Source organism: Papio anubis, chromosome 2, assembly GCF_008728515.1.
Source record: "Papio anubis isolate 15944 chromosome 2, Panubis1.0, whole genome shotgun sequence".
In the NCBI taxonomy this organism is placed as follows: domain Eukaryota; kingdom Metazoa; phylum Chordata; class Mammalia; order Primates; family Cercopithecidae; genus Papio; species Papio anubis.
The window spans coordinates 49,991,815-50,008,143 of NC_044977.1; the positions used below are offsets into that span (position 1 = coordinate 49,991,815).

Consider the following 16,329-nt stretch of genomic DNA (forward strand, 5'->3'; position numbering starts at 1 on the left):
CAGAAAAAAGAAGGTTTGTTTGTTTGTTTTGTTTTGGGTTTTTTTGGAGATGGCATCTCACTCTGTCACCCACGCTGGAATGCAGTGGCACAATCTCGGCTCACTGCAACCTCCGCCTCCCAGGTTCAAGCAATTCTCCTGCCTCAGCCTCCCTAGTAGCTGGGACTATAGGTGCCCGCCACCATGCCTGGCTAATTTTTGTATTTTTAGTAGAGACGGGGTTTCACTATGCCACTGTGTTGGCCAGGCTGGTCTCAAACTCCTGACCTCAGGTGATCCACCCACCTCAGCCTAAAAGAGAAGGGTTTTGCCTAACTTAGTGCCTGAGCTAGGATTGGACTCTCGACCTTCCTGTTGGCCAGTTTCATGGTTCCTCCTTTTTCTACATTTCTAATTTTATAAAACCACTAAGATGTTTGTTGGACATTTAAACTAGTTTTAGTAATTAAGCACAGCAACATCAATAAACAAAGACAATTGCCATGCAATGGACCCCCTTCTGCATACAGAACTGATATGGACACATTTCTCTGGCTTCTGGCAATCTTTAAGAAAATAAATCCTCTTAAATGAAATGACTTTTTCTCAGATTAAACATGTAATTGTTGTTAAATATAGACTATTTTGAAAATAAAGACCAAGAAGAAAATGAAAATCATCCTCCACCTGCCCCCTCCCCAGGGCCACTCTGGTATGTTTCCTTTCAGTCTTTTATCTATCATTTATTTTTTGTTGCTGTCATACCACACACATTATTTTATGTTTTCTTTTTTCTTCACCTGGCTTTACAGGATCAGTATTTCCCTGGATTATTAAAAGCCCTTGAGTTGCAGCATGTGTCATGGAGTGGTCATTCCAGGCATGGTTTATTTACTTGCTCCCCCATGGTTGGACATCAAGGTTGTCTCAGCACTGGGCTTTTTTTTTTTTTTTTTTTTTTTTTTTTTTGAGATGGAGTCTCCTCTGTCACCCAGGCTGGAGTGCAGTGGCACGATCTCGGCTCACTGCAAGCTCCGCCTCCAGGGTTCACGCCATTCTCCTGCCTCAGCCTCCCAAGTAGCTGGGACTACAGGCGCCTGCCACCTCGCCCGGCTAATTTTTTTGTATTTTTAGTAGAGACGGGGTTTCACCGTGTTAGCCAGGATGGTCTCGATCTCCTGAGTTTGTGATCTGCCCGCCTCGGCCTCCCAAAGTGCTGGGATTACAGGCGTGAGCCACCACGCCCAGCCAGCACTGGGCTTTTTAAATAAGGCTGCAGTAAGACTCACCTTTCCTGGGGCTGCCGTCAGCCTATCATGCAATTCATGTAGGCTTTCCCCCCGCAGATGTTATTTCTTACACTTGTCATTTTTAAGGGCCACATAATCTCCTGGAATATGGCTATCCCTCATGTTCTAGGCCATTTATCCCTCTCCACATTCCATGAGGCCTCCCGCTTCCTCTGGGAAGTGCCCCTAACCTCAGCACCTTTGATTCAGGGAACCAGTATTCACGGCGAGGGCAGGGCTGTTGTCACCATCCCCTGAATCCAGGCATTTGCTGCCTCTCCTGCCTGCCTCCTGGCCCTGGCACCCAACCCCACAGATAGAGTCCTTGTTTCTCCTTTCATTCATTCATTCTACAACTGTTTAACTCATACATGCCAGTCACTAAGTGCTGGGGTACAGTAGTAAATAAGACTGAGTCTTTGTTCTTGTGGAGCAGAGAAGATGGACCAGAAATGGGACAAATAAGAGTTCACTGGGGGAAGAAGTGCTGGTTGGAGGACAGGGCAAGGGGATGAATGATAGAAGTTGATGAATGATAGAAATTGATGGGGTAGTCAGGGAGGGCCTTCTAGAGGAGGTGACATTTGTGTGGGGCCCAGCCAAGGGAAGACCTGGAAGAAGAGTGGTTCAGGTGGAGGGGACCACAGGAGCAAAGGCCCTGGGGCAAGAGTGCGCCTGGTGTGTTTGAAGAACGGAGGCCAGTGTGGTTGCCATACCGTGAGAAAGCCGAAGAGTGAAATGGTGTAAGGGCAGAGGGCTCAGCAGGGGTGCCAGGCCAATGGAAGAAATATGGGTTTCTTCTGAGCATCATGGGAAACCTTTGTAGTGCTTTAAGCGAGGGGTGGGGGCGTATGGGGGTGGGGGGGTGGGGGGGCTTATGTGGGACCTGATTTCTCATTCCTGAGACCTTGCACCTGCTGTCCCCTCTGACTCTGTCGTCTTTAAGCTGAAGGGACCTCCATTTCCTCATCTGTAAAATGGAATAAAAATGGTACCTTTCTGCTGGAGAGGTGGTGAGAATTAAATGAGCCAGTGTGACGGTCAGTGCCTGGTATGCAGTGGGTGCTTGGTTGAGCTAGCTGTGTATATTCCTCCTGAAGGAAGCTGGGGGGCTGAGGTTTGCTCGCTGTGCAGAGTTCACTGGAGCTGCTCTCTGGTCTCCTTCAAGCCTAGCCTGCCTCCTCCTTGCAGCTCATGCCTGTTTCCTCTGACAGTCACCCTAGGACAAGGTGGCTCTGCACAGCTGCAGTCCCTTTCCCCTCCAGCTGCCTCGGTCCCAGAAGTGGGGGCCCAATTGGCCTGTGTCTGCTCTGAACTGTCCTTTATGTGTGAAATGGGCCAATTCTACCTCCCAGAGCTATGGGGAGGCTGTGTGGGCCCCATGGGGGCTCACTAACATCAGGTTCAAAGATATTAAATCAAACACCTTTAAAAATAATATTTTTTGTTGAAATCTCCATAATATGGCCGGGCGTGGTGGCTCATGCCTGTAATCCCAGCACTTTGGGAAGCCGAGGCAGGTGGATCACGAGGTCAGGAGTTTCAGACCAGCCTGGTCAGTATGGTGAAACCTGTCTCTACTAAAAATACAAAAATTAGCTGGGCATGGTGGCGGGCGCCTGTAGTCCCAGCTACTTGGGAGACAGGAGAATCGTTTGAACCTGGGAGGCGGAGGTTGCAATGAGCTGAGATCGTGCCACTGCACTCCAGCCTCGGCAACAGAGCGAGACTCTGTCTCAAACAACAACAACAACAACAACAACACAACTCCATAATATTTGTTTGGGGGTGTGTGAGTGCCTTGCCTCAGTCCTGGCCCCACAGGCATCCTGGAAAGAGGTGGCAGGTGGCCCCTTGGGGAAAATCGACAGCAATTGCATTTGATTCTGCACTTAATTTAATGAAAAGACCCTGTAGGGAGGCAGAGGCAGTGAGGCAGTGAGGCAGGAGTGGGCTGCCTCACTATGGGCTGCGGGCAGGAGTGATTCCAGAGGAGATGTATGGGTGCTTCATAAGAGATTCAGATCTAGGCTCAGTGCTCTGGGATCCTCCTCTGCAGTCTGAGAGGCAGGTGTTCTAGGGCTCCCAACAGTTCTAATTGCTGTGCGAGCCTGGGCAAGTCATGGCCCCTCTCTGGTCTCTGCAGCACCATTGGGCATTCTGGAGCCCCTCCTCTGCCCATAGTCCGTGGTCCCAGCCTGCTGCCCACCTCCCACTGGACACGTGTTTTACAAGGATTTCCACACAGCGAAATCCTCTTCCTCGTAGCCAGCACCTGTCCCCCGAAAGTTGTTTTTCCATGTTACAGAGGAGGAAACTGAGGCTCCAAGAGGTCCATTGATATGCACAGAGTCACGCAGCAAGCCTGGGGGCAGCAATGGGGTCATGTGGCCCCTTCGCAGAGTCAGGAGCCTCCACAGTGGGCTTGAAGGACACTCAGGATTTGGACGAATGGTGACTTGATTCTCCACACAGCCCCACGTGGATTCTGTTCTGTCGTGTTTTATTTTCCCTTTCAACACAGAAGGGCCAAGAGAGTTATGGGACCAGCCTGGACCCCACAGAAACTAGTGCCAGAGCAAGAATGCAGTCACCTCCTGGTCCAGCTTTTCTCTCTGGCTTGTCACAGAAGTCCCTGGGCCTCCATGACTTGAGCTGAGCTACTCCCCTCACCTGCTGTGTGACCCTGGGCAAGTGACCTGACCTCTCTGAACCAGAGTGTCTTTGTCTATAAAATGCGGATGGCAACCCACCTTTCAGGGTTGCTGGGAAGATGAGATATTGGCAAGTGGCCTAGGATAGCAACTGGCATCCATTTCCTCTTGGAAAAATTCTAATTCTAGGACTGCTGAAACTATGGAGGAAATCTGACTAGAAAGGAGACCCTCCTTTTCACAAGTTTTGGGCTTTGCTGGAGTGGCCCCTCCCAGGGTGGAGGAGGAGGGAAGGAACTTGGCGTACACTGGTGGTTGCAGATGGCAGGCAGCTAATTTATTTACCTCTTCCTAATAAATATGCATGACATATAAATAAAATATCTCACTTGTACCACTCCACCCAGATCCCGGCAGGCAGTGACAGTGAGCAGCGTAGCTTAGAAGCAGGTGTCTGTGAGCATGTGGAGTCTGGCAAGGGGGTTAATGAGCTGATTATTCTTCCTTTAACCTAATTTCTTGCCACACATCCAGCAGTGCTCAGAATTCCCAGTTAGGAGGCACTGGGCTTTCCCTCCTGGCCTCCCAGCCTCCCAGCCTCCCAGCCTCCCAGCCTCCTGGCCTCCCAGCTGAGCTCTGGTCAAGGAAGGCCCCAGTAACTTGTGCTCCGCTTGGACCTGGGCAAGACTGGACTGGACTGCCCTGGGAGGTGGTGGGCCCTGATCAAGGTTGCTGTCAAAAGTGTTCCTGTTCTGGCTGGGGGTTGGACTAGGAGGCTTTCAGGACACCTCTCGAGACATCTCTCATGATGGTTTCACCACTGAGGTGGGCCTAGGTTTGTAAACTTGCCCTGCATCTGGTTCATGCACTGGCCTCATCACAGGGCTCCCAGCCCCCCAAATCCCCCCCCGCCGCCCGCCACTGCAGTCAGTCTCTTCTGCTGCTCTTACCCAGCTCATCCACGAGCCAGGAAACCCAGTTATAAGACAGGGTAAGAATTCATGGAACTGCCACCCCCAGAGCCGAAAGAAAGCTGGAGAGGGGCAGGGGAGCAAGGGCAACCTATGGAGTCGGGAAGACCTGGGTTCCACTCCTGCTCAGTCACTTGCTCTGAGTCTCAGTGTCTTCCTCTGGGAAATGAATACATAGTCAGTGTCTATCTAACAGGGTTGTTGTTAAGACTTGTTCACTCATTCACTCAACAAATGTTTACTGTGCAGCTACTACGTGCCAGGCACTGCCTTAGGCCCTCAGGACACAGTGGTGAACACGACAGAGACTAGGACCTTGCCCTGATGGATCTTAAATTCTAATGGGCAAGTCAGCCAAGCACATGTCAACAAATAGATGTGCACGCTAATTAGGTCATGGAGTGAAAATAAATGAAACAGAATCAGGAGATAGAGAGGGAGGGAGACTCCTTCTCAGCTGAGATGCTTGGGGAAGACTTCCTGAATGATGAGAAGGAACCAGCCCTGCAAGGAACTGCATGCACAAATACAAAGGTCCTGAGGCGCAAACAAGCTTGGCATGTTCAGGGAAGACAAGGGTGGCTGCGGCACAGTGAGGTGAAGTGGCTCTAGACACGAAGCAGATATCTGTTGGCCCTCCCTTCCTTTCTTCTCCACACCTCTCTTGTCCCCTAGCCTGTCTCCCTGGCAGCTCTGCTGCTGGATTCCTTTTCCCATTACTTCTCCCCTCTCTCACAGTCTTTCCTCTGTTGCCCCACTCCTCCGCTTTGCTTCCAAGCTTGTAAACACCAGCATCCAAAACAGAGGCGAGGCCAAACTCTATCAGTTGAGCCACGACCACCTGTTCCTTGTCACGCCTTTCCAAGAAGGCAGTAGCAGGCAGGCAGTGTTAGGTTCTAAGTGGTAGAAACCCAACCCCAACTCGCCCAAGTGAGAAAGAGACCTTCAATGCTCATATCGGCTTCAGGAAGGGCTGTATCCAGGGGTTCAAGGGACAACATCAGAGCTTGGTCTTCCCATCCTTCACTTCTCTCTTTCTCTGGGCTGTTGGCTTTTCTACCTTCCAGTGGACAAAGAACATGCAGATGGCGCCAGCAAAAGTCCTGGGGCTGTCTCCCATTGGACAGTGTGAGGTCACATGCTTGCCTCTCAGCCAGTCACTGTGGCCTGGAGAAAGGACTGCTCCGATTGGATAAACCTGGCTTATGCCTATCTTGGAAGCAATGTCAGCCCTGTGAACCACATGGACGGGGGTGTGGGAGGGAGACCCCCCTCTACAGTCAGTCTTACCTGCTGCTCTTACCCAACTTATCCATAAGCCAGGAAATCACACGGACAAGGGATGGGGGAGGGGGTTTCCTCAGAGCAAAATCAGGGTGCTGTTACCAAAAGGAGGTCTGAATGCTGGATGGGCAGAAACAGCTGATGTCCACTGTGGGAGCCTCAGTTCGTTTGGATGAGGAGGGTGGGGCTCCAAGAGTGTATTAGTTAGAGTTCTCCAGAGAAAGGGAACCAATAGATCCATCCACTCATCTGAACATCTATCTATCCACCCATCCGCCCGTCCGTCCATCTATCATCTATCTATCCATCCATCTATCATGTCTCTCCAGAGAGAGAGGGGGGGAGAGAGAGAGAGAGAGAGAGAGGTTGATTTAAAGGAATTGGCTCATGCAGTTGTGGAGCTGGCAGTCAGTAATCTGCAGGGCAGCCCAGGCAGGCTCAGGCAGGGTCTCTATGTTGCAGCCTTGAAAACAATTCCTTCTTCTTTAGAGAATCTCAGTCTTTGCTCTTAATTTCACTACTGGTTGCATCAGGCCCACCCACATTGTGGAGGGTAAAATGCTTTACTCAAAAGTCTGTTGATTTAAATGTAATCACATCTAAAAAATACCTTCACAGCCACAACCAAACAACTGGGCACTAAAGCCTGGGCAAGTTGTGGGTTTTGGGGTTTCTTGTTTGTTTGTTTGTTTTTGAGAAAGGATCTCATTCTGTGGCCCAGGCTGGAGTACATGGAGTACAGCGGTGCAATCTCAGCTCACTGCAGCCTCAAACTCCCGGGCTCAAGTGATCCTCCTGCCTCAGTCTCTCGAGTTGGAATTACAGGCATAGGCCACCACACTCGGCTAATTTTTTTTTTAGTTTTTGTAGAGACAAGGTCTCACTATGTTACCCAGGACTGGTCTGGAACTCCTAAGTGATCCTCCCACCTCGGCTTCCTAAAGTGCTGGGATTACAGGTGTGCACCATCACGTCCAGCCCAGTCTGGCCAAGTTGACGCATAAATGAACCATTACGGGGAAGCAAAGGTGCTTATCCAACACCAGGAGGCAATTTAAAGATGTGTGGTCCCCTTCCCACCTGAGGCTGGGAGAAACCACTCAGGGAAGGCAGGAGAGGCCATGGGGTCTTAGCAGAGGGAGAGGGAGGAGAACCTTCTAGGGCCAACAGGACTTGGCACAATGTGGTCTCCATGGACCACTTGTAAATGAGTGTTGGCTTAACACCTGCTCTGGGTGCTGGGGTGTGGAGGTGACCAGACCCAGCCCCTGCCCCATAGGGACCAACATGAAGTCCTGTGTTGGACACAGTAGTTCTCTGAGTACCCTGGCATACGGTGACTTAGCCATCAGCCTCTATGCTGAAAGGAGAGGCTGCCAGACACTGTCACGAGAGCCACAGAGGGAACCTGTTACTGTGTGATGGACAGCCTCACCCCACCACCCCACCCCGTGTGGCACTGGGTACAGCCCAGAGACCAGTCCAGGAATGGCATGGAAGGATGTGGGGTTCTGTCTGCTTCTGCTGCTGCAGAGCTGTGAGCCCTGGGGAGGCTGCTCCTCTCTGCCCTGGTCTTACGGTCAATGCGATACTGGAGAAATCAACATTTGATAAGGGTTGATGGCACACCTTGTGTTCAGCCCAGAGCCAAGCTGAGGGGAATGCTTCAGAAACAGAGGCTGGGGGAGGAAGGCCACTTTGCCCCAGGCAGGTGGCAGAGCGGGTTGTGAAGGTGGGAGACTGAACGCCAGCCTGATTGGGCCTGACTCCAGGGCTGTGGCATTCTCACCTTGGTGGGAGACTGTCAGTAGAACCTGCGTTGTTGAGCTGTAGTTGTTGTTTTCAGTATCAACCATAGAAGTTACCACAATGCCTCCCACCTGTAAAGTGCTTTCCCGCCTGACAAAGTTCCTACATGCCCATCCTCCCATCCGATCACATACGAGCCCTGAAAAGTTTGCAAGAAGGTTGTCTCAGGGACATTTAAAAAAAATTAACTTTGTTGAAGTCTAATGTATATACAATAAAACACACTCATTTTTAGTGTACAGTTTAGTACGTTTTGGCAAATGTATACATTTGTGTAGCCACCAACCCAATCAAGGTACAATTAGAACATTCCCACCAGACCTAGGCCACCACTGATCTTGCTGTTGGTATGTATTTGATTTGTGTTTAAGAGTTTCATATAAACTGAATCACAGCGTGGATATCTTTTGTCTCCGGCCTCTTTGGCTCAGCCTGTTTTGAGACCCACCCATGTGGTTGCGCGTCAGTGCCTTGTTCTTCCAGGGAGCGGGTGTACCTCAGAGCGTTCATCTATCCACTTGTTCGTGGGCATTTGTGTGGGTTCTAGTTTGGGATGCTGTGGATACAGCTGCCCTAAACACGGATATGCAAGTGTCGTGTGAATATGTGTTTCCTTTCTCTTGGCTAAATACCTAGCAGTGGGATTGCTGGGTTGCATGCTAAGTGTGTATTTAGCTTTTTACAAGAAACTGTTAGGTTCACTTTATTGGAGAGGAAATCGAGGGCCAGAGAGAGAGAAAACAGCTGGCGTGGGTCACCACATGTGAAAATAATCCAGCTCAGACGACAGCTCTTCTACCTCGCTGTTGACTCACCTGACAAATAAGGGAGGAAAAACCCATTCCTTCATAAATTCTTTTTTTTTTTTCTTTTTTTTTTCCTGAGACGGAGTCTTGCTGTGTCGCCCAGGCTGGAATGCAGTGGCACGATCTCAGTTCACTGCAACCTCTGCCTCCCAGGCTCAAGTGATTCTCCTGTTTCAGCTTCCCGAGTAGCTGGAATTATAGGTGCCTGCCGCTACGCCTGGCTAATTTTTGTATTTTTAGTAGAGATGGTGTTTCACTATGTTAGCCAGGCTGGTCTCAAACTCCTGACCTCAAGCGATCCTCCTGCCTTGGCCTCCCAACATGCTAGGATTACAGGCGTGAGCCATGGTACCCAGCCCCTTCACAAATTCTTATTAGCACCCACGTATGCACCACTTCTCTTAGTCCTCATGACAACCCTATGAGATAAATCATGGTATTATCCCTATTTCCCAGATGAAGAACTGAGGCTCAGAGAGGTGACATGACTTGCCCACGGTCGCTAGCTGGAGGTGGTGTAGCTAAGGCTCAGACCCAGGTCTCTGTGCTCTTGGTCTTTGCAGTGCAGCAACTAAAGATGCAGGAAACACAAGACAAGCTCCCCTGGCCCTTGTCGATGACAGTGCTCATAGATCACCACAGTCCTTCCTGAAGGCTCAGCCTCAGAGGCTTTCTTAACGTGGAGCTCCACACCGTGGAGATGGCAGGAAGAGAAGGGCAATGAGAGTCTGCCTCTGCTCAATCTCAGAGTCTAGGTCTGTCCTGCAAAGGAGGACCCCTCACCAGCTTGAAGGCTGAACCAGGGAGACCTTAAGCTCACATCCTCTTCACCCCACAGGCCCTGGGCAAGGATGAGGCCACTGTTCTGTTGCAAGTGAAGCCAGAGCTGAGAGGGTTTGCATCATCCTTAGCCAGCCCATTGAGGTGGGGACCATGATGACATCAGGGCAGAGGGGCACTATTTAAGCATCCACTGTGTGCCAGTGCCCTGCTAGATACTTCACAAGTGGGACCCCCAGCCTCACATGGATCTAGGGTGCATGTGAGCCACTTGGCTTAGGCCAAGGGATGAGTTGGTTTTACCTGGGCCTGGGGTGTTGTCTGTTGGTCAGTATCTTCCCAGAGGTCATGTCTGCTGGGACACCATCTGGGTGACCTTTTATCTTATTTTGATAAAGCTGTCCTGAGCAATTGAATGAGCAACCTTGAGCTGAGTCCAGAAGGAAAGGACCTTCCAGGTTGAGGCAACTGCCTGGAGGTGGGAATGTCCAGCTTTTGATTGTAGAGGAAGCAGGGCAATGGGGCACACTAGGATGGACACTGTCATTTGACTCCACCGAGTGGCCAGGAGCCAAACCATCACTGCGTGTGCCTCTCTCTGCTTTATCTCTGTGTCTTCCTGTCTCTGCCTCTCTATCAGCCTCTGTCTTTTGCTGAATCTCTTTCTCTTGGTTGTCTGTCTTCTTTTCTTTTTCTGACTCACAAACATTTTTCGATTTCTCATCGGTTTCCTAAGAAAGAAACATGCACCATTTGTCTCTTATCCAATTCATCATGAACATCACTAGTAAAAATAATCAACACAAAATAAAACTGGCATCAACTAAAACTGTGCACAGTAAAAATAGTTATTGATCTAAAAATTGACAGACGAATCTAATCTCCATGCCAACATTAAATTCTGCCAAAATCTGACGGGAGAGAATTGGAGCCGAAGAAAATAATGGGCAAAAAAGGAACTCCACAGTGGTAGAAGTTGTCTACAACTGGTATAGGAGCTACGAGCAAAGAAATGGATTGGCGAATCAAATCCTCATTACAAACTTTAATTAGGAAAGACTTCATGAAACCTATCTCAACAAAGCAAGACTGAAAGTGGAAAAACTTGAAAGTGGCCTAACTGTGCTTTTTAGAGGATGAATCAATAGTTCAAGTGGTTGATGGGGTGCGTGCAGGACAGGGCTTCCTTACAGTCGTCAAAGTCGGTAAAATTCATACGTTGGTATTTGAGATGTCCTTGCTAACAGTGGGGTCAAAATGGAACCTACGGCCTGAAGAGAAGATGGTGCCCGCAAGATGCTTGGCAAATGTTGCACCAGTGAGGCCATGTTTGTTGACTGGCCGGTGTTGCCCGACGGTCAGGCTGTACATGGCAGGCGAGCACCTGTAAAATGCGTACCTGATATCCTTACTTCCTCTCTATGGTCGGTGGCTCCCCACTGCTGTAAGGATCAAGTTCAAAGTCTTCCCATGGCCCTCCGGCCCAGCGTGGCCCAGCACCAGGCCTCTCACCCTCGCCTCTCCCTGCCTTCCTTGCTCACTGGTCTTTCCATTCTTGGGGAAAAACAAGCCAAATGCGAGGCTGCGTAATGAAGTGGGTTCCAATCCAGCCTCAGTTGCTGATGAGCTGTGTAACCTTGTGCAGGTTACTTAACCTCTCTGCGGCCCAGTTCTCCAACTGTAGATGGGACTCACAGCACCCGCATCCCAGTGCCGTCCTGAGGATGGACGGAGTGAATGCAGGAAAGCTTTGAGAGCCACGCCTGCCCTGTGGAAGGCTCAGCCTGTGCTGTCAGCCCACCCCACACCCTGCCTAGTCTCTTCTATCTGCCTGGGGTCCCTGGTGTGGCCAGTTCCCACGGATCTCCAGACCTTGCCCCCAGCCTCCTGGAGCTGCTCCCTGCTACACGCTCTCACCACACCCCCGATCCACTCACTGCCTTTTATAACACAGCAGTCCTGAGCCCCACAGGGGTGGGTCCTCCCATTTCCAGCACTGGCCATGGCTGCCTGCACTTAGCAGGTGATTAACAAATCACCACCTTAGGTGGTGATGGGGTGGGGTCAAGACTCACCTGCCCAAGCCTGTCCTGGCTGATAAGGGGGCACAGCCTCCATGCAGCTGCCATCTTCTGTGACTTCTCACACAGAGCATGGGTCTGAAGCTCCCCTTTTCTCCTGCTCGCCTGCTGGCCTGCCCCTTAAGCTCTGGGGAGACAGGGCGGGCCTCAGCAGATGCCCCAGCAGATGCCAGCTGCCTCCCTGATGACGGCCCCTCAGTTGCTTCCTCCCCACCCTTTTGTTAAAGGGCCTGACCTTCAGGGTGGGTTCTCTAGGCTGCCAGCCTCAGCTGTGAGATTCCAGTGACTGGCGACGAACTCCCACCCTCGTGTCCGGAGTCCCTCTGTAAGCCCAGCATGCTCCTATTAAAACGAATATCCCACAGGACAATCCTTAGAGGACTGGCATCAACTGAGGGTGGCCTGTGGGCCAGCTGCTCTGCTGGGGGCGTGCTGGGTCCCCACCTCAGGTACCACACACCACTCAAAACCAGCAATGGGTAGAGAGGTGGGGCCCACCCATTTGAGGCTGGCTTCTAGATTCCTCACCCCACGTGTGCTCAGCAGACATCTTAGACCCCAGTGTGGCCCCAGAACCTTGTGAACTGGAATCACCTGGGGGTGGTGCAGGCATATTCAGAATGCTCATCCCAGGCCCCAGCCCAAACATAAGGAATCAGCATTGTAGGCAGTGGCACAGATGCATCTTTTTTCTCCTCTTTTACTTAAAATGATAAAATATACGTGTGAGTTTAACGTAGAGGTCAGCGTAGAGAGTAATGAAAAGTAAACACCCTCATAACCACTCTGGTTGAGAAACAGAACATTGCCATCCCCTTAGAAGATCCCCCTACCCTGCCACATGGGCTCATCTCAAATCGTATCCCCCTTCTGCTCCCCCAGAGGTACCCACCCCCCTGACCTTTTTTGAAATTACAGCGTATATTTTTCACTGTCCAGTCCTTTTCATTCAGCATGATGTTTTTGATATTTATCTGTTTTGTTGTATGTTGCACATTCTTTTTCATTGTTATGTAAACTTCTATTGTGGGAAGCGAGAGTCGGTGGCCAAGATGAGCTTCCGGGCAGCCGTAGCACTGATGAAAGGCTGCTCGATTAGGGACGGCACCTTGTGCCGGGCTCAGCATTGAAACTTCACTCCAACCAGCTTTCTGGCAGAGGACACGACTGATTTCCCTGATGAGCTGGACATATCCTTCTTTGCCCAGGAAGGTATCCTCCATGAAGAGCTGTCCACATACCTGGACGAAGTTTTCAAGTCCCCATCGGAGGCAGCACTCAAGGACTGGGAGAAGGCACCGGAGCAGGAGGACCTCACAAGCAGGGCCCTGGACTGCAGTGAGCTTGAGCACAGCCACCTGATGCTGCCTCTGGAGTGAGGCTAGCGGAAGCAGGAGGGTGCTACAGCCTCCCAGCCCAAGGTGTGGCTCCAACAGGAGGTGGTGAGCACCGCGGGGCCACGGCGGGGCCAGCGCATCGCTGTGCCAGTGTGCAAGTTCTTCGCCCGGGAGAAGCAGCTGTATGGGCTGAGCTCACCAACCACACCTACCACAAGCACATCGACAGTTTCATCAAGCGACAGATTGAGGACATGGACAACCACAGGCCCTTCTTCACCTACTGGCTCACCTTCATGCACTCACTTATCACCGTTCTAGCCGGGTGCATCTATGGCATCATGCCTGTGGGCTTCTCGCAACATGAAATGGTGGACTCAGTGCTGTGGAACCATGGGGTCTACGAGAACGTCAAGTGCGTGCAGCAGGAGAATTTCTGGATCGGGCCCAGCTCGGAGGCCCTCATCCACCTGGGCGCCAAGTTTTCGCCCTGCGTGTGCCAGGATCCACAGGTGCACAGCTTCATTCACTCAGGGTGCGGGCCTGAGTGTGAGAAGCACTCGGCCTGCTGCGTGCACAGTAACAGGTCGGGCTGCCTGCAGACCTCGGAGGAGGAGCGCTCGTCCACGCTGGCAGTGTGGGTGACGTGGCCCATCCATCCCAGCGCCCCAGAGCTTGCCAGCCACAAGAGACAGTTTGGCTCTGTCTGCCACCAGGATCCCAGGGTATGTGATGAGCCCTCCTGGGAAGACCCCCATGAATGGCCAGAAGACATCACCAAGTGGCCGATCTGCACCAAAAACAGCGCCAGGAACCACACCAACCTTCCTCACATGGACGGTGTCATCACAGGGCGGTCCTGCTGCATTGGCACCAAGGGCAAGTGTGAGATCACCTCTCGGGAGTACTGCGACTTCGTGATGGGCTATTTCCATGAGGAGGCCACGCTCTGCTCTCAGGTGCACTGCATGGATGATGTGTGTGGGCTCCTGCCTTTCCTCAACCCTGAGGTGCCTGACCAGTTCTACCGCCTGTGGCTGTCCCTCTTCCTGCACACCAGGATCCTGCACTGCCTGGTGTCCATCTGCTTCCAAATGACAGTCCTGCAGGATTTAGAGAAGCCGGCAGGGTGACACCACATAGCCGTCATCTAGCTGCTGAGTGGTGTCACTGGCAACCTGGTCAGTGCCATCTTCCTGCTGTACCGAGAATTGGTGATTCCAGCTGGCTCCCAGTTTGGCATCCTGGCCTGACTCTTCGTGGAGCTCTTCCAGAGCTGGCAGATCCTGGAGTGGCCCTGGCATGCCTTCTTCAAGCTGCTGGCTGTGGTGCTCTTCCTCTTCACCTTTGGGCTGCTGCCCTAGATCGACAACTTTGCCCACACCTTGGGGTTCATCAGTGGCCTCTTCCTCTCCTTCGCCTTCTAGCCCTACATCAGCTTTGGCAAGTTCAATCTGTACCAGAAATGCTGCCAGATCATCATCTTTCAGGTGGTCTTCCTGGGCCTCCTGGCTGGCCTGGTGGTCCTCTTCTACTTCTATCCTGTCCGCTGTGAGTGGTGTGTTCCTCACCTGCATCCCCTTCACTGACTAGTTCTTTGAGAAGTACGAACTGGACCCTCAGCTCCACCGAGCTGGCTGTGGGCTCCAGGAACCATGCGCTCCAGCAGGCCAGAGCCAGACATGACAACCCTGAGCCTCACAGGCTTACAGGAGTCACCTGCTCCATGTGGGGACTGGCCTGTTTCCTGAAGACAGACCTCTTGTGCCTTGTTCACGTCTTTTGAACCCCTCATACTGCCGGGCATTTATTATACTACTTCCTGTGATAATCTTCTAACTTGTCTCTTGACGACCACCTCATGTGGCCAATAAATGGACTGGGAGCGTTTTAGAAAAAAAAAAAGTTCTATTGCGTGAATATGCCACCATTGTTATTGATCTCTTCTACTGTGGTTGGACTTGCAGTTTGTTTCATTTTTTGACTTTTATGGAAAATGCTGCTGTGGATACTCTGGTGCCTAAATGCATACATTTCTGTTGAGTATATACCATCAGGTGGAATCACCAGCCCATAGAATATGCATATATTTAACAGCTTTATTGAGATATATTTTAGAATGTACATATCTTAAAATTTTAATGGATACTGTCAAACACCTTTCCACAGTAGCTGTACCACTTTACATCACCACCAGCAGTGTCTGAGAGTTCCAGTTGCTCCACATCCTCAGCAATGCTTGGTACTGTCAGACTCCTTACTTTGGTTTTGCCATAAGTTTATAGTTCTATCAAGCTTCCCAGGGGATTCTCAACTCTTGCTGTGTATCAACACCACCTGGTGAGCTTTAAAAATACAGACCCTGGGACCCTGCCCAGGTTGTTCTGAGTCAGAGTCCCCTGAATCAGAGCTGGGGCACAGACATGTGCAGATTGAACAAGCTGCACTCCCCCAAACTCCCCACCGCAAGCCTCTGTTCCACCAGCTCCCCTGCCAGGTGACAGTTCAGCTTCTTACTTACCCCTGGTTCTTGATGACCACTTTACTTAACCTCAGGCTGTTGTTCTTCAGGCCTGAAGCCCTTCTCTGGCAGGAGCATTGGTTTCTGTCCAGCTGCTGAGATCTTGTCTGTGCCCCGGTGTCTTGGGAGGTGTGGTGTGGGTAGGGATCTGAGGGGGGGTGGGAGGCGCTGGAGAGCAGCTTCACCCAGTGAAGACAGTGGCTCTGAGGGTCCCCTGGTTTCCACTGCAACCTTCATAGACTGTGCCTCAGTGACAGCCTGTAGGGAGGGAAGATCTGACGGACGCTACTTGAGAGTAATGGGTGACACCAGGATTGCCAACACAGATGCCTATGGGGCCAGGCAATGTGAGTGAGGAAGATGGGCCTGAAATAAAGCACACACATGCCCAGGCCCACACAGACACACACCTGCACGTACAGACACTCTCCTAGACACATTCTTTCTCACATACAGAAAAGCAGAGCATCCAAACCAGCCATTCTCAACAGGAGTGATATTTTTTCCCCAGGGGACATTTGGCAATCTCTGGAGACATTTTGGGTCATCACAAGTGGGGAGAGGGTGTGTGCCACTGGCATCCAGTGGCAGGGGACAGGGATGCTGTCAAACACCCTATAGCACACAGGACAGCTCCCCGCCACCACAAAGAATTTGTCTGGCCCAAAATGTCAATCCTGCCGGAGGTTGAGAAACCCTGACTAAAAAAAGTTACATCTCTTTCAGCTCACATGAAAGTTTTGTTCATTTCAAAAGCAGAACTTCTACCTTACAGCTTTATTTTAGGTTAAATTGCACCTCAGGTCGAGCGCCAGCTT

At 51.2% G+C, this 16,329-nt stretch overlaps 2 protein-coding genes across 5 annotated transcripts in view; both read left to right on the forward strand.

Moving 5' to 3' along the window:
* The window catches only part of GRIP2 (glutamate receptor interacting protein 2), a 106,082-nt gene that overhangs the window by 6,973 nt on the left and 82,780 nt on the right, over positions 1 to 16,329 (forward strand). The gene's annotated exons all lie outside the window — the stretch shown is intronic.
* On the forward strand, positions 9,057 to 15,649 carry RHBDF1 (rhomboid 5 homolog 1). Its single transcript, XM_031663108.1, is given in 3 exon segments — positions 9,057 to 13,180; positions 13,183 to 14,551; positions 14,553 to 15,649. Coding segments are annotated over 3 exon segments (2,034 nt in total). The 5' UTR covers positions 9,057 to 12,639; the 3' UTR covers positions 14,677 to 15,649.